At 38.3% G+C, this 18,975-nt stretch overlaps 1 protein-coding gene across 1 annotated transcript; it reads left to right on the top strand.

The window, feature by feature from the left end:
* Positions 1 to 4,036: 4,036 nt before the first annotated feature.
* Positions 4,037 to 4,729, top strand: LOC130939841 (uncharacterized protein At4g02000-like). Its single transcript, XM_057867908.1, has one exon. The coding sequence runs from the start codon at positions 4,037 to 4,039 to the stop codon at positions 4,727 to 4,729; it is 693 nt and encodes a 230-aa protein (XP_057723891.1).
* The last annotated feature ends 14,246 nt before the right edge of the window (positions 4,730 to 18,975 follow it).

The raw sequence follows: 18,975 nt of genomic DNA, 5'->3' as shown, positions 1-18,975 counted from the left end.
GGTAACACGCCAAGCAACTCCTGGAACCACACCCAAGCCGGACGGCAACGCTGGATGTATATGTGGAAATCTGTCAGGCAACCACTGACATAACGCCCGTCCACTGGCAACCCCAACTGGTACGCCACGTCCTGAAGTGTGATCGTGCACTCTCCGAACGGCATGTGGAATGTGTGCGTCTCCGGATGCCACCGCTCGACGAAGACACTGACGAGGGGCTCATCTAATCGGAACCATCTATCGTTCAGTCTCGCAAGATGGTATAATCCGGCCATCTGCAAGTACGAAACATATCTCTCATCGAGTCATATGCCCTGCTGCCGCCGGATGCTCGAGATACATCGTTGGGGCTGCGCATTACATGGACCACATAATTAGAACCACTTACAAAACCATTAACAAAAACAAGTAACAACCTAAACCACGTATGGAAACCACTAACAGAATCTACATGCAAAACCAACATAATAAACCACTAGCAAAACCACATGCTTAAACCGCTAACATAAACCACTAACATTCACCAATTCCAAGACCACCAACATAAACCGCTAACATAAACTGCTAACATAAACCATCAACAAAACCGTATACAAAATCACAAAAATCAATCGCATGTAATACCACTAACAAAAACCGCTGACAAAAATCACTAATATAAACTGCCAACAAAACCGCATGCAAAACCTCTAAAATAAACCACTTGTAATACCACTAACATAAACCATAAACAAAACCAATAACTAAAAGAACAAAACTCAACCGAATTCAAAACCACTAACATAAACCACATCCAAAACCACTAACAAAAACCACATCCAAAACCACTAATAATACCACATGCAAAACCACTAACATAAATCGCCAACAAAGCCGCAAATAATACTACTTCAATAAACCACATGCAATACCGCCAACAAACACCGCATGCAGAACCACAAACATAAACCACTAGCAAAAAAAATTAACTACTAACCTCGTCGTTGATGACCCCGGCAATATGAGCCACTCCATCCAAGCGATATAGTCTACCTGGATCGTCCCCTATTAGTTAACTATCCTGCTCGAGCCTTTGTCGGAGCGAATCTGGGTCATTTTCTCTGAGATTTGGTGGGATCTGAGAGTGGAAAAGTGATTCGAATGGGGGTGGATTTGAACTCCTTTTATAGCCAAATCTAGTGTAATTCAAAATAGGTTAATTCAAATTACTACTAGTGGCCAAAAAAGAGTAATTTGAATCAGGTAGATTCGAATTATGTAGTGTTTCGTTTCACAAGCTAATTCGAATAAGCTTGCCTCGATTTATCCAATGTGTAATTCGAATCCATCCGATTCGAATTATGCTATGTTCACGTGCTAAGGTAATTTAAACCAACTTGTTTCGAATTACATGCAAAACTAGTTCGATGTATCCTGATATGAACTATATGATTTTGTACAATGGTGGATTCTTGAATCAGCTTTCTATTTGGTTGATTTGCGAAAAATTTACTTCTCTTTGGCTTATCTTAGTGTTTTGCCCTTTTTTATAATTTGTGCGATTAAATGAGTAATACCAAAAATACTACAATCAACAAATATAATAGCAGAAAGTAAATAATCAAATATTATAATTTTATCGTGAGAAAATTCTTAAAAAAAGGATAAAAATCTAGGGGACTTAGTCCAATACAATTTTCTACTATTAAAATAATGGATTCACAATTAATATTCTTAGTGACACTTAAACATGTCAACAATTAACAAAATATATTATCAAAATTCATAGAATTAATATAAATTTTCTATAAAATAGATATTTTAAATCAGACAAAAAAAATAATACAACTAACAAATTATATTCTAATATTTATTTTTATACCAAAAATAATATATTAAAATTTTATAAAAAATAAAACAAATTTATTAATTTAATCAAATCAAAATAACATAACCTTTTTTCTCCCAAATTTCTTTTTCTCTTCTCCGTTGAAGCCCTGCTTGTGCTTAGTTTGCTTTCATTCAAAATGAATAAATCTCTTCTCTCTCTCCCGTAACTTATTAGCTACTTTATTTATTTATTTATTGTTTTTAAAATTGTATAGACTCCACTTGAAGATAGAGACCCACCAACAGATTGTTGATCCAGAAGTAAAGGATGAAAGAACGTTATGCATAAATTGAACTTAATAGTTATTAGAAGCTACTTAAGCTAATTATTGTTCGATTCAGCGAGGTTTTAGCTGATTTGGATATTTGATGACCTAATAATCAATTAAATTAATCGTCTAAACAAACTATTTAATTAGTTGGCTTGATTAAGATTGATTATCCGCTCCCTTTTCTTTTTACTTGTCTCTATTTATTTATTTTATTTATTTTATTTTTTTATGTTTCATATATATGTATAAAAAATATATATTTAATTATCTTGTATCTACTAGGATAATTTTTTTGATATTATAAACGGAGGAGTCTAATACATTTATATTATATTAAGTTGGTATAATGCACTGCTACGAAGATTGTTAATATCATAAAAAATAGTAATTAACCGATTTTAGAAATGAACAAAAAATAGATAAAAATGAGGCTAATGATTTAAAGTAGAACAAAAAAAAAATTAAAATGAGTAAAATTAATAGTCTTAATTTTTTAAATTGATCTCAGCTATTGATTAATTATTCAATAGTTCTTAATTATTCTTTTATTTTTTCTCTTTTCATTGAAATCGTCAATAACGATTTCTTTTCAAAACGTAAACAATGATTTATGTAGACATAGTTATAAAATTCATATATATGTGAATTACACATCCAAAATCTCATTTCATCGCATTACACAAATCTAATTATAATATAAAAAATAATTAATGTATGGTTGAATTGGATGATTTTTTTTACAAAATTTAATTCAATTTTATTCATGGGATGGATGTTGAAATTTTGTAAATAGAAAAAAATTAAATATACATGACAAAATTTAATAGAATATTAAAAAATAAACAATAATATAATAATAAAAATTAAATTATAAATTAATTAAAATAAATATTTTTTAAATTTATAAAATATTTATTAAATAATAATATATAAATAAGATAAAAAAATTTGTGTAATACGACGAAATGAAACTTTGGATAACTAGATGTGTAATCTATATATATGAATTTTATAACAGTGTCTATAAAATTGTTGATCAAATTTTGAAAAGAAATCGTTACATGACTGAGATCAGTTTAAGAAATTAAGACTATCAATTTCATTCATTTTAATTTTTTTTATCATACTTTAAATCATTAGCCTCATTTTAATTTATTTATTTTTGTGTTATTTTAAATTATAATCTCATTTTTATTTATTTTTTTAATTTTTTTAAAATCATTAATCACGATTTTTTATGATATTAACAATCTCCGTATTAGAACATTATATCAAATTAATATAATATTAATATATTACACTCATCCGTTTATAATATCTAAATAAATTAGCTCTAACTATATCAATGATAAAATTAATGTTCGAATCCAACGAATCTTTTATCTCAAAATTGTCTAAACTACTATGCGAATAATACTAAAATTGACAAGTGCTTAAATGGCTTTTCTCCTGTAATTTTGGATTAATTAGAATAATCCATTCCTCTGTCTTTGGGTTTCTTCTATTAGCACCGACTTAACAGAGTTGCTCAAAGAGAATAGCGCTTTTTTTCATTTTCTTGTCAAATCGAGATCGTCTTGCTTTAATTGTTATTTTTCTTCGCTTTGTGCGGTTTGTCTCTTCATCTGTAGATGGCAAAAATTTTTTCACAATCAGATTATCAAGATATCACTAATAACTCCACCACCGACACAACCTTGCAAACTAATAGAGACCAGGCTCTAGTTTCTAATGAGGACCCAGAAATTATAAAATATGAAGACTGTGATGTACATACGGGGGTAGCAAAATGCAATCTAAGTCTCGTTGGAAAGCTCATTACAGAAAAATCTATTTTTTCTACTGCCATACAGGTAGCTATAAACAATGTTTAGAGGAAACCAGCTGACTTCAGTATGATCGAATTAGCACCACAAATCTATCAGTTTTTCTTTCAAAATGAAACTGATTTAACACGAGTTCTTCAGAGTTCACCATGGCTGTTCCATAATGAATGGTTACTACTTTCTAGATGGATCAGAAATTTCAACGTTAACACACCAGCCTTCAATAGTGTAGAACTCAAATTACAACTCTGGAACCTGCTAGAACATTGCAAAACCACCACACTAGGAACCAAAATTGCTGAACGCCTTGGTAAAGTGAAGGAGTGTAAAATGTTTACGGCAAAACCAGGTCGAAGTAGTTTCTTGAAAGCCACAATACGTATGGACATATTGAAACCAATCAAAAGTGGGGTATTCATGGGAAATAAGATTAACGGTCGTACTTGGATTAAGTTCTGCTATGAACGGCTGCCCACTTTTTGCTACTATTGTGGTCTAATTGGTCATAATGAAAATAATTGTGCCCAGGCAGATCTTAAGGATCCAAATCAACCCGACAAAAAGGAGTTTGGACCATGGATACGAGCTAATACAATTGGATCTATAGTGGAACATCGGGAAACAGAAGAAGATTTTCAAGGAGATGGGCGTTTTGATCAAAAAATAGGTAGGGCTGATGTTTTAGAAGGATTTGCAAAGCTATTTGTGAAAGATACTAGGGATTCTGCTCTATCAGGACAAGTAGACACCATAAGGGGATGAATCCAGTCAATCATTCAAGTCAGAACACCCCTAATACGCTAACAAAACAGAAAGACAACATTAAACATACGCTAGATAAACAAACGCAAGAACAAGAATTGGAATCTATAGAGTACCGACTGCCTTGGAGGAAAAAACTACACCGACATACGACATGGGTAAGCATGCACTAAATATTTTACAAGAAAACGCAGGCGCACAACGGAATGAGGACAGGAGCAGCAACCAAGTTTCACCTATTCATTCCTTAAGGATTACAAAGTGGAAGCGAATGGCTCGAGATTCACTCACCCATCCTAACCCCTGATAAACCCCAATTTGACGGTTTATCTTGTATTGAATTTAGGGTATTTTAATAACCTTTTCTCGCATTTAACCTATGAGTTGGCATGGTTTTGTAATCTCTCCCGTATTTGTGCCTAAGTGTAAAAACATGCTTTTTAAGCCTTATTTTGATGAATTCTAGTTCTTCTTTGATTCCATAAGATGCCTTGATGTGTTTGTGGTGCACGAAATTGCAATAACACTTTTGCAATCCCGCACAACTAACCAGCAAGTGCACTGGGTCGTCCAAGTAATACCTTGCGTGAGCAAGGGTCGATCCCACGGAGATTGTCGGCTTGAAGCAAGCTATGGTTATCTTGTAAATCTTAGTCAGGATATCAGAAATTATCAGGATTGATTGTAAAAAGCAAAAGAACATGTAATGGTTACTTGTATTGCAGTAATGGAGAATGGGTTGAGGTTTGGAGATGCCCCATCTTCCGAATCTCTGCTTTCCTACTGTCTTCTTCATCAAACACGCAAGCCTCCTTCCATGACAAGCTCATGTAGGGTTTCACCGTTGTCAATGGCTACCTCCCATCCTCGCAGTGAAAGCTAATGCACGCACTCTGTCACAGTACTGCCAATCACCGGTTTGGTTCCCTCCCCTACCGGAATAGAATCCCTCTTTTGCGTCTGTCACTAACGCCCAGTAGGTTACAGGTTTGAAGCACGTCACAGTCATTCAATCATTGAATCCTACTCAGAATACCACAGACAAGGTTTAGACCTTCCGGATTCTCTTGAATGCTGCCATCAGGTCCTGCCTATACCACGAAGGTTCCGATTAAAGAATCCAAGAGATAACTACTCAATCTAAGATAGAACAGAGGTGGTTGTCAGGCACGTGTTCATAGTTGAGAATGATGATGATTGTCACGGATCATCACATTCATCCGGATTAAGAACAAGTGTTATCTTAGAATCGAAGCAAGCATGATTGAATAAGAAACAGTAGTAATTGCATTAATCCATCAAGACACAGCAGAGCTCCTCACCCCCAACCATGGGGTTTAGAGGCTCATACTGTGGAAAGAAACGTGTACAAAATGTTATGGGGTCATAAGGTACGGATACAATGTCAAAAGATCCTATAAGTAGTAAACTAGTGTCCTAAGATTTACAGAATTGAGTAAATGACAGAAAAATCCACTTCCGGGCCCACTTGGTGTGTGCTTGGGCTGAGCAATGAAGGAATTTCGTGTAGAGACCTTTTCTGGAGTTAAACGCCAGCTTTCATGCCAGTTTGGGCGTTTAACTCCAAATTTTATGCCAGTTCCGGCGTTTAACGCTGGAATTTCTGTAGGTGACTTTGAGCGCCGGTTTGGGCCATCAAATCTTGGGCAAAGTATGGACTATTATATATTGCTGGAAAGCCCAGGATGTCTACTTTCCAATGCCGTTGAGAGCGCGCCAATTGGGCTTCTGTAGCTCCAGAAAATCCACTTTGAGTGCAGGGAGGTCAGAATCCAACAGCATCTGCAGTCCTTTTCAGTCTCTGGATCAGATTTTTGCTCAGGACCCTCAATTTCAGTCAGAAAATACCTGAAATCACAGAAAAATACACAAACTCATAGTAAAGTCCAGAAAAGTGAATTTTAATTAAAAACTAATAAAAATATACTAAAAACTAACTAAAAGATACTAAAAACATACTAAAAACAATGCCAAAAAGCATACAAATTATCCGCTCATCACAACACCAAACTTAAATTGTTGCTTGTCCCCAAGCAACTGAAAATCAAAATAGGATAAAAAGAAGAGAACATACTATAGACTCCAAAATATCAAAGAAACATAGCTCCAATTAGATGAGCGAGACTAGTAGCTTTTTGCCTCCGAACAGTTTTGGCATCTCACTCTATCCTTTGAAGTTCAGAATGATTGGCATCTATAAGAACTCAGAACTCAGATAGTGTTATTGATTCTCCTAGTTAAGTATATTGATTCTTGAACATAGCTAGTGTATGAGTCTTGGCTGTGGCCCAAAGCACTCTGTCTTCCAGTATTACCACCGGATACATACATGCCACAGACACATAATTGGGTGAACCCTTTTTTTAGATTGTGACTCAGCTTTGCTAAAGTCCCCAATTAGAGGTGTCCTTTTTGCCTTGGATCACAACTTTATTTCCTTCTTTTTCTTTCTTTTTCTTTTTTTTCGAAAAATTATTATATTTTTTTTTTTTGGATTCACTGCTTTTTCTTGCTTCAAGAATCAATTTGATGATTTTTCAGATCCTCAATAACAGTTCTCTTTTCTCCTCATTCTTTCAAGAGCCAACAAATTTAACATTCTTAAAAACAACAAATTCAACAGACATATGCACTGTTCAAGCATTCATTCAGAAAACAAAAAGTATTGTCACCACATCAAACTAATTCAACTAGTTTCAGAGATAAATTTCGAAACCCTGTACTTCTTGTTCTTTTGTGATTAAAGCATTTTTCTTTTAAGAGAGGTGATGGATTCATAGGACATTCATAGCTTTAAGGCATAAACTTAAATTTTATTAATTATGAACTAAGAACAAGACTCAAATATAGATATAAGATGAGACTAAAAAAAATAGGCTCCTAATGATAGAGGTTTTCACAGAGTTAGGACTCAACAACCTTGATTTTGAGAAGTGGATGCTCCCTCAGCTTGAGAGGAGAGCTTTTGGCGTTTCATCTCTTGGAGTTCACGCCCCTGCTTCTCTTGTTCCTTCCATTGTCCTCTTGGTGATTGGATGCTCAATGGGTATGAATTCATCTTCTTCTATCTTCACCCCAGCCTCTTTACAGAGCAAGGAAATCAAGCTTGGGTAAGCCAATTTGGTTACAGTGGAATTCCTATTTGCAATTGTGTAGATCTCACAAGCAATCACATGATGGACCTCCACCTCTTTTCCAAGCATAATGCAATGAATCATCACTGCTCTCTTGATGGTGACCTCAGAACGGTTGCTAGTGGGCAATATGGAATGCCCAATAAAGTCCAGCCAACCTCTTGCAATTGGTTTGAGGTCTCCCCTCTTGAGTTGGTTTGGGACACCCTTAGAATTGGTTATCCACTTAGTTCCAGGGAGGCATATGTCCTCTAGAACCTGATCCAACCCCTTATCTACTCTCACCATCCTCCTATTAAAGGAATCAGGATCATCTTGCAGTTGAGGCAACTTGAATATTTCTCTTATTTTGTCCAGATGGAAGTATATAACTTTCCCTCTGACCATGGTTCTATGGGTATGGTAAGCAGTTCCAGTCATTCTCTGCTTATCTGTTAGCCACAGATTTGAGTAGAATTCCTGAACCATGTTCCTTCCAACCTTTGTCTCGGGATTGGTTAGAACTTCCCATCCTCTGTTTCGAATTTGCTCTTGGATCCCCGGATATTCATCTTCTTTCAGATCAAATTTAACTTCCGGGATCACTGACCTCAGACCCATTATTTTATGATAATGGTCTTCATGTTCTTTGGTTAAGAACTTCTCTTCATTCCAAAGATTCTTTGGATTATTCTCTTTCTTGCCTCTTAAATTGGTTTGTTTTCCCTTAGGAGCCATGATATTGATGAATCTTGGCTTAGTGATCACGGAAAAGCACACCAAACTTAGAGGTTTGCTTGTCCTCAAGCAAAAGGAAAGAGAGAAGAGAGGGGGAGGAAGAGAAAATTCGAATGGTGTGGGTAAAAGGGGGTCCCAAACGTGAATTTATAAGGGAGGGGAGAAGAGATTTCGAAAAAAAATAAAAATTTGAAAGGAGATTTGAGAAGATATGAAAAGAAATTGAGAAAAGGGTGAGTTTTTTGAAGAAGATTTGGGATTAATTTGAAATAGATTTGAAGAATGGTTTTGATTTGTGAAGATTTGAAAGTGAATAATGAAAGGTTGAAGTGCATTTATGTAGAAGAGTATGGTTAAAAAGAGGAAAGTTTGAAAAAAATTGAGTTGAAAACAAAAATGTGGTCCCCCCACCTTTCTGGCGTTAAACGCCCAGAATGGCACCCATTCTGGCGTTTAACGCCCATTTGCTACCCCTTTTGGGCGTTTAACGCCCAGCCAGGTGCCCTGGCTGGCGTTAAACGCCAGAAATCCTTTATCACTGGGCGTTTTTCCAAAACGCCCAGGATGCTGCACACCTGGCGTTAAACGCCCAGAATGGTGCCCATTCTGGCGTTTAACGCCCAAAATGGTACCATTACTGGCGTTAAACGCCCAGAATGGTGCCCATTTTGGCGTTTAACGCCCAAAATGCCCCTTACTGGCGTTTTTTCGCCAATAAGCTCATTTTCTCTGCTTTTTGAGCTGAATCCTTCTGTAACTCTGTGAATTCCTTCATTTTTGATACTTGCCTCTGTAAGAACTAATCATACACCTTCCTAATGACTGGGTTGCCTCCCAGCAAGCGCTTCTTTACTGTCTTTAGCTGGACTTTCACTGAGAATCACTCAAGTCTCAGTTTTGAGCATTCCTGCTCAAAATTTCCTTCAAGATAGTGTTTGATCCTCTGTCCATTAACAATGAACTTCTTGTCAGAATCAATATCCTGAAGCTCAACATATCCATATGGTGATACTCCTGTAATCACATACGGACCCCTCCACCGGGACTTGAGTTTTCCTGGAAACAGTTTGAGCCTGGAGTTGAAGAGCAGAACTTTCTGTCCTGGCTCAAAGACTCTGGTTGACAATCTCTTGTCATGCCACTTCTTTGCCTTTTCCTTATAAATTTTTGCATTTTCAAAGGCATTGAGTCTGAACTCCTCTAGCTCATTTAGCTGGAGCAGTCTTTTCTCACCAGCTAACTGTGCATCCATGTTGAGGAATCTGGTTGCCCAGTAGGCTTTATGTTCCAGTTCCACAGGCAAATGACAGGCCTTCCCATACACCAATTGGTATGGAGAGGTTCCTATAGGAGTCTTGAATGCTGTTCTGTATGCCCACAGAGCATTATCCAAGCTCTTTGCCCAATCCTTTCTTCGGGCTATTACAGTCCGTTCTAGGATTCTTTTTAGCTCTCTGTTAAAGACTTCAGCTTGCCCATTTGTCTGTGGATGATACGGAGTTGCCACTTTATGGCTGATTCCATATCTAACCATAGCAGAGTATAGCTGTTTATTGCAGAAATGAGTGCCCCCATCACTGATTAGCACTCTGGGGACGCCAAACCTGCTGAAAATGTTTTTCTGGAGGAATTTCAGCACAGTCTTGGTATCATTAGTGGGTGTAGCAATTGCTTCTACCCACTTAGATACATAGTCCACTGCCACCAGAATGTAAGTGTTTGAGTATGATGGTGGGAATGGTCCCATGAAATCAATTCCCCATACATCAAACAATTCTATCTCTAATATTCCTTGTTGAGGCATGGCATATCCGTGAGGCAGGTTACCAGCTCTTTGGCAACTGTCACAGTTACGCACAAACTCTCGGGAATCTTTATAGAGAGTAGGCCAGTAGAAGCCGCACTGGAGAACTTTAGTGGCTGTTCGCTCACTTCCAAAATGTCCTCCATACTGTGATCCATGGCAGTGCCATAGGATCCTTCGTGCTTCCTCTCTGGGTACACACCTGCGGATCACTCCGTCAGCACATCTCTTAAAGAGATATGGTTCATCCCAAAGGTAGTATTTGGCATCTGAAATTAGTTTCTTTCTCTGCACATAACTGTACTCTTTGGGTATGAACCTCACAGCTTTATAGTTTGCAATATCTGCAAACCATGGAGCTTCCTGAATGGCAAAGAGTTGCTCATCTGGGAAAGTCTCAGAGATCTCAGTAGAAGGGAGGGACGTCCCAGCTACTGGTTCTATCCGGGACAGATCATCCGCCACTTGGTTCTCTGTCCCTTTTCTGTCTCTTATTTCTATATCAAACTCTTGCAGAAGCAACACCCATCTTATAAGTCTGGGTTTTGAATCCTGCTTTGTGAGTAAGTATTTAAGAGCAGCATGGTCAGTGTACACAATCACCTTTGATCCCACTAGGTAGGATCTAAACTTGTCAATGGCATAAACCACTGCAAGTAACTCTTTCTCTGTGGTTGTGTAGTTCTTTTGTGCGTCATTTAGAACACGGCTAGCATAATAAATGACGTGCAAAAGCTTGTTATGCCTCTGTCCCAACACTGCACCAATGGCATGATCACTGGCATCACACATTAATTCAAATGGTAATGCCCAATCTGGTGCAGAGATGACTGGTGCTGTGACCAGCTTAGCTTTTAGGGTCTCAAATGCCTGCAGACACTCATTGTCAAAGATGAATGGAGTGTCAGCAGCTAACAGGTTACTCAATGGTTTAGCAATTTTCGAAAAATCCTTGATAAACCTTCTATAGAATCCTGCATGCCCAAGAAAGCTTCTGATTGCCTTAACATTGGCAGGTGGTGGTAATTTTTCAATTACCTCTACCTTTGCCTTATCCACCTCTATCCCCCTGCTTGAAATTTTGTGCCCAAGGACAATTCCTTCAGTCACCATAAAGTGACATTTCTCCCAGTTTAAAACCAGGTTAGTTTCTTGGCATCTTTTCAGGACAAGTGATAGGTGGTTAAGACAGGAGCTAAATGAGTCTCCATATACTGAAAAGTCATCCATGAAGACTTCCAGAAATTTCTCTACCATATCTGAGAAGATAGAGAGCATGCATCTTTGAAAGGTTGCAGGTGCATTGCACAGACCAAAAGGCATTCTCCTATAGGCAAACACGCCAGAAGGGCATGTGAATGCTGTTTTCTCTTGGTCTTGAGGATCTACTGCAATTTGGTTGTAGCCTGAGTAGCCATCCAAAAAGCAGTAATAATCATGACCAGCTAGTCTTTCTAGCATTTGGTCTATGAATGGTAAAGGAAAATGATCCTTTCTGGTGGCTGTATTGAGTCTTCTGTAGTCAATACACATGCGCCACCCTGTGACTGTTCTTGTAGGGACCAGTTCATTTTTTTCATTATGAACCACTGTCATGCCTCCCTTTTTGGGAACAACTTGGACAGGGCTCACCCAGGGGCTATCAGAAATAAGATAAATAATCCCAGCCTCCAGTAATTTAGTGACCTCTTTCTGCACCACCTCCTTCATGGCAGGATTTAGCCTCCTCTGTGGTTGGACCACTGGTTTGGCATTATCCTCCAACAGGATTTTGTGCATGCATCTAGCTGGGCTAATACCCTTGAGATCACTTATGGACCACCCAAGAGCTGTCTTGTGTGTCCTTAGCACTTTAATCAGTGCTTCCTCTTCCTGTGGATTTAAAGCTGAGCTTATAATCACTGGAAAAGTGTCACCCTCTCCCAGAAATGCATATTTCAGGGATGATGGTAGTGGTTTGAGTTCAGGCTTAGGAGGCTTATCCTCCTCCTGAGGAATTTTCGAAAATTCCTTTGCCTCCTCTAGCTCTTCCTGATCAGTTTGAGCATCTTTGAAGATGTCCTCAAGCTCTGATTCTAGGCTTTCAGCCATATTGATCTCTTCTACTAGAGAGTCAATAATGTCAGCGCCCATGCAGTCCTCTGGTGTGTCTGGATGCTGCATTGCTTTTACAGCATTCAACTTGAACTCATCCTCATTGACTCTCAAGGTTACTTCCCCTTTTTGTACATCAATGAGAGTTCGTCCAGTTGCTAGGAATGGTCTTCCTAGAATGAGGGTTGCACTCTTGTGCTCCTCCATTTCTAGTACCACAAAGTCAGTTGGGAAGGCAAATGGCCCAACCTTGACAATCATGTCCTCTATTATACCTGACGGGTGTTTAATGGAGCCATCAGCAAGTTGGAGGCATATCCTGGTTGGTTTGACTTCTCCAATCAACCCAAGCTTTCTGATAGTGGATGCAGGTATTAAATTGATACTTGCTCCTAAATCACATAAGGCTATCTTGGTGTAAGTGCCTTCCAATGTGCATGGTATCAGAAAGCTTCCAGGATCTTGAAGCTTTTCTGGTAAGCTTTTTAGAATGACTGCACTGCATTCTTCAGTGAGAAACACTTTTTCAGTTTCTCTTCAGTCCTTCTTATGACTTAAGATCTCTTTCATTAAACTTAGCATAAGAAGGTATTTGCTCAAGTGCCTCTGCAAAAGGAATCTTTATTTCAAGAGTCCTTAAATAGTCTGCAAAGCGGGCAATTTGCTTATCCTGTTCCGCTTTGCGGAGTTTCTGAGGATAAGGCATCTTGGCTTGATATTCTTCAACCTTAGATGCTGCAGGTTTATTCCGTACAGAAGTGGTTGAAGAAGCCTTGTTAGAGGGATTACTGTCAGCACTCTCAGGTGTCTGATCCTCCCTTGGCGTTTGGACGCCAGAATTGGGTGGAAAATGGGCGTTTAACGCCAACTTTTCCCCCTTTTCTGGCGTTTGAACGCCAGAACTGGGCAAGGAATGGGCGTTTAACGCCAGCTTTCCTTCCCTTTCTGGCGTTTGAACGCCAATACTCCTCTCTGGGCTCTCACTGTCCTCAGAGGGATTTTGAACAGTGGTTTGGTTGTCCTCTGTCAATTGTTCCTTGTTTGACTTTTTGCTCTTTTGAGCAGTGTTATTCAAGGTCTTCCCATTCCTCAATTGAACTGCTTGACACTCCTCTGTTATCTGTTTAGATATTTGCTGTTTTGCTTGATTCAACTGTAGTTCTATGCTTTTATTAGCAACTTTAGTTTCATTGAGCATCTCTTTAAATTCTGCTAACTGTTCTGTCATCAGGAGTAGTTGTTGATTAAGCTCCATTATCTGTTCTTGAGGATTAGAGTCAGTGACTACTGTCATGACTTCCTCTTCTGGAGAGAACTCATTGCTAGAGTACAGATATTGGTTTCTAGCAACAGTGTCTATAAGCTCTTGAGCTTCTTCAATTGTCTTCCTCATGTGTATAGATCCACCAGCTGAGTGGTCTAAAGACATCTGAGCTTTTTCTGTAAGCCCATAGTAGAAAATGTCTAACTGTACCCACTCTGAAAACATTTCAGAGGGACATTTTCTTAGCATACCTCTATACCTCTCCCAGGCATTATAAAGGGATTCATGATCCTCTTGTTTAAAGCCTTGGATGTCCAGCCTTAGCTGTGTCATCCTCTTTGGAGGGTAAAAATGATTCAGGAATTTGTCTGATAACTGTTTCCATGTCTTTATGCTTGCTGTAGGTTGGTTATTTAACCACCTTTTAGCTTGATCTTTTACAGCAAATGGAAACAGTAATAGTCTGTAGACATCCTGATCCACCTCTTTATCATGTACTGTGTCAGCAATTTGTAAAAATTGTGCCAGAAACTCAGTAGGTTCTTCCTGTGGAAGACCGGAATACTGGCAATTTTGCTGCACTATGATAATGAGTTGAGGGTTTAGCTCAAAGCTGCTTGCTTTGATGGGAGGTATACAGATGCTACTCCCATATGCAGCTGTAATGGGGTTAGCATATGACCCCAGAGTCCTTTTGGACTGATTAATTCCACTTGAGTCCATGATGGACAAAAGGGAAATGATAATAATTGCAAAGAGATAAATTTTGTTTATATTTTTTTTTGAAATAACCGAAAAAAATAAAATAAAAAGAGATTTAAAAAAAAAATTCGAAAATCAAAAGGGAAAATGAGATCAAAGCAATTTGAGAACTGAATCAATTAGTAAAAAAAGATTTTGAAAACAGCAATTAAGAAGATATGATTGAAAAATTTTTATGAAAAAGATTTGATTTTTAAAAAGAGGAAAGAGAAAAACAGCAAAAAGACACCAAACTTAGAATTTTAGAAAATCAAACACTAATTTTTTCGAAGATTTTAAAGGAAAAACACAAAGAGGACACCAAACTTAGAATTTTTATGAATCAAAAAGGGACTAAGACTATGCAAAAACGAAAATTTTAAAAGAAAAATAAAAGCATGCAATTGACACCAAACTTAGAATATGAAACTAGACTCAACTAAAAGACCCTAAACCAACAAAAATAAAACAGTCCTAATCTAAGCAACAAGATAAGCCGTCAGTTGTCCAAACTCGAACAATCCCCGGCAACGGCGCCAAAAACTTGGTGCACGAAATTGCAATAACACTTTTGCAATCCCGCACAACTAACCAGCAAGTGCACTGGGTCGTCCAAGTAATACCTTGCGTGAGCAAGGGTCGATCCCACGGAGATTGTCGGCTTGAAGCAAGCTATGGTTATCTTGTAAATCTTAGTCAGGATATCAGAAATTATCAGGATTGATTGTAAAAAGCAAAAGAACATGTAATGGTTACTTGTATTGCAGTAATGGAGAATGGTTGAGGTTTGGAGATGCCCCATCTTCCGAATCTCTGCTTTCCTACTGTCTTCTTCATCAAACACGCAAGCCTCCTTCCATGGCAAGCTCATGTAGGGTTTCACCGTTGTCAATGGCTACCTCCCATCCTCGCAGTGAAAGCTAATGCACGCACTCTGTCACAGTACTGCCAATCACCGGTTTGGTTCCCTCCCCTACCGGAATAGAATCCCTCTTTTGCGTCTGTCACTAACGCCCAGTAGGTTACAGGTTTGAAGCACGTCACAGTCATTCAATCATTGAATCCTACTCAGAATACCACAGACAAGGTTTAGACCTTCCGGATTCTCTTGAATGCTGCCATCAGGTCCTGCCTATACCACGAAGATTCCGATTAAAGAACCCAAGAGATAACTACTCAATCTAAGATAGAACAGAGGTGGTTGTCAGGCACGTGTTCATAGTTGAGAATGATGATGATTGTCACGGATCATCACATTCATCCGGATTAAGAACAAGTGTTATCTTAGAATCGAAGCAAGCATGATTGAATAAGAAACAGTAGTAATTGCATTAATCCATCAAGACACAGCAGAGCTCCTCACCCCCAACCATGGGGTTTAGAGGCTCATACTGTGGAAAGAAACGTGTACAAAATGTTATGGGGTCATAAGGTACGGATACAATGTCAAAAGATCCTATAAGTAGTAAACTAGTGTCCTAAGATTTACAGAATTGAGTAAATGACAGAAAAATCCACTTCCGGGCCCACTTGGTGTGTGCTTGGGCTGAGCAATGAAGGAATTTCGTGTAGAGACCTTTTCTGGAGTTAAACGCCAGCTTTCATGCCAGTTTGGGCGTTTAACTCCAAATTTTATGCCAGTTCCGGCGTTTAACGCTGGAATTTCTGTAGGTGACTTTGAGCGCCGGTTTGGGCCATCAAATCTTGGGCAAAGTATGGACTATTATATATTGCTGGAAAGCCCAGGATGTCTACTTTCCAATGCCGTTGAGAGCGCGCCAATTGGGCTTCTGTAGCTCCAGAAAATCCACTTTGAGTGCAGGGAGGTCAGAATCCAACAGCATCTGCAGTCCTTTTCAGTCTCTGGATCAGATTTTTGCTCAGGACCCTCAATTTCAGTCAGAAAATACCTGAAATCACAGAAAAATACACAAACTCATAGTAAAGTCCAGAAAAGTGAATTTTAATTAAAAACTAATAAAAATATACTAAAAACTAACTAAAAGATACTAAAAACATACTAAAAATAATGCCAAAAAGCATACAAATTATCCGCTCATCAGTTTGCTAGTAACCTCAGGGTGAAATAGGTTAGGCATGGATCAAGGGAGCAAGGAAGAAAGCATACAAGTGGAGAGAAGCACAAAAAGCCAAAGAATTGATCTAGGCCATGCACGCGCACGCGCACAAGGCGCTCGCGCGCACATTGCGAAAGAAGCCAGGGACGCGCACGCGTACCGTGCGCGCACGCGTCGATGACGGCACATGACCTCACTAATGCAACACGTGCCTGGCGATTTGAGAGGGTTTCTGAACCCATTTTTGGCGCCAATTGCTAAGAAAAAGGAATAAAAGGATGAAGGATTAAGGGGAAGGGAGGAATCATCAATCATCATCATCAGTTAGTTAGTGAATTAGGAAGCATATAGAACTTACTTAGGATTAGTTTAGAGTTTTAGAGAGAGAAGCTCTCACTTCTCTCTAAAATTAGGATTAGGTTTAGTTCTTAGATCTAGGTTTTAATCTTTGCTTTCTTCTACTCCTACACCTCAATTCCTTGTAGTTACATTCATTCTTCTTCCATTCTTTTGTTATAATCTCTCTTATGTTGTTCTTGTATTTTGTTATAGATCTAGTATTGTTCCTTCTACTCTCTTTCAATTCAATAAAGGTAATTCATAATAAATGTGTTTCTTTTGATTGTTGTTGTTAATTTCTTTCAATAATTGTTGTTAGATTTCATTCTTGTTATTGATTTACTATGTTTTCCTTTTATGCCTTCCAAGTGTTTGATGAAAAGATTGGTTGGATTTTAGAGTAGGATTTTATACTCTTGGCTTGGAAAGGTAACTTAGGACCTCTTGAGTTACTAATGTCCAAGTGATTGATGATTGGGAGCCATTGACTCTAGTTCTCACTAATTGAATTAGTAGAGAGTTAGGACTTATGGACTAGGGTTGATATAGCTCATTTGACCTTCCTTTACTACTAGTTAGAGGATGATTTAATGAGATTAATCCTTGCCAATTCTCATATTGTGGTTAGTGATTAGGATAGAGATCCTTGACCACCAACCCTTGCCAAGATCTTTTTAGCCATTAGTTTACTTTTTGCCATTTATCTTTCATGTTTCTTATTAAAACCCCAAAAATAACTCACAACCAATAACAAAACACTTCATTACAATTCCTAGGGAGAACGACCCGAGGTTCAATACTTCGGTTTATAAATTTAGGGGTTTGTTACTTGTGACAAACAATCTTTTGTATGAAAGGATTATTGCTTAGTTTAGAAACTATACTTTACAACGAGATTTCATTAGTGAATTTCTAAGCCATCAAAAATCAAATCATCAAAATGGCGCCGTTGCCGGGGATTGCAATGGTGTTATGTTATTGGTTATTGTACATATGTGAATAGTGTAAATAGTTTGTCTTTTGCTTGTTTTCTAGTTTTTGTTAGTTTTATTTTTGCTTTTCCACCATGAATTCTCACTTTGGCTATGAGTTTGGTTCCAACTATGTTGTAGGAAATGAGAGCTACAACGAGGATGTGTATCAAGGATGGGACAATCAAAGGTGGAAGGAGCCATATGCATATGATCAATCTTCATGGCAACAACCTCCACCAATGCACTATGAAGAAGAGCCATTCTATTATGCATATCAATCCAATGGCTATGGTGAATCACCTTGTGACTTTCAAGAACCACCACCATATGCCTATGAATCTCATCCTCAACATGAACCTCAACCATTCTCACAAGCCTTTCCATACCAAGCACCTTCCTATGATCCATATCCATCATATGACCAATCATCCATACCATATTTTTATGACCATTATGAGGAAGAACCCTTAGAACCACCACAACCCTATCAAGATTACTCCCAAGAACCACCCCAATGCACGCCATCTCCACAATTTTACCAAGAAGAACCACCTTCCTACTATGAACCCTCTCTCCACAATGATGAGCATTCTTACCCACCACAAGCCCCAATAGCCGATCCTCTCACTTCGTTACTTCAAGGACAAGAAGCCGTGAAGCGGGATACACTTGAGTTTGTGACCAATTTGACTAAGGTGGTGCATACTCTAGCCCACCAATGTTTGAAGACTCAAGGCAATTCCGTAACCACATGTGAAAGGTCAAAAGAAGAGCAAAGTATGAAGGAGAAATTGGAAAATTCGGTGGAAAAGGAGGAATCAAATTTTGTGTTGGAACAATTGGAGAAGCCTATGATCATTGAAGAAAAGGAAGAAGTGGTTGAAGATTTAGGAGATGTTGAAAGTCCAAGGGAATGTAGCATCATGGAGCACCCTTCCAAGAAGCTTCATATCAATGTTGAGGAGGATGCGCAACCTCCAAGGCATACCATCGTTGGAGATTTGGAAGAAGTTTATCAAGAGATGGGTTCCATCATGGATGAATTTCTCTCTACAATGGAATCCTCTCCTATTGGACATG

The sequence above is a fragment of the Arachis stenosperma genome, chromosome 7 (assembly GCF_014773155.1).
Source record: "Arachis stenosperma cultivar V10309 chromosome 7, arast.V10309.gnm1.PFL2, whole genome shotgun sequence".
Classification (NCBI taxonomy): domain Eukaryota; kingdom Viridiplantae; phylum Streptophyta; class Magnoliopsida; order Fabales; family Fabaceae; genus Arachis; species Arachis stenosperma.
The sequence above is the reverse complement of the archived record's forward strand: the minus strand, read 5'-3'. Positions and strand labels throughout refer to the sequence as shown.

Bases quoted from the DNA above. Each gene is read 5' to 3' on its own strand.
- LOC130939841 (XM_057867908.1), top strand. From the start codon at position 4,037: ATGATCGAATTAGCACCACAAATCTATCAGTTTTTCTTTCAAAATGAA.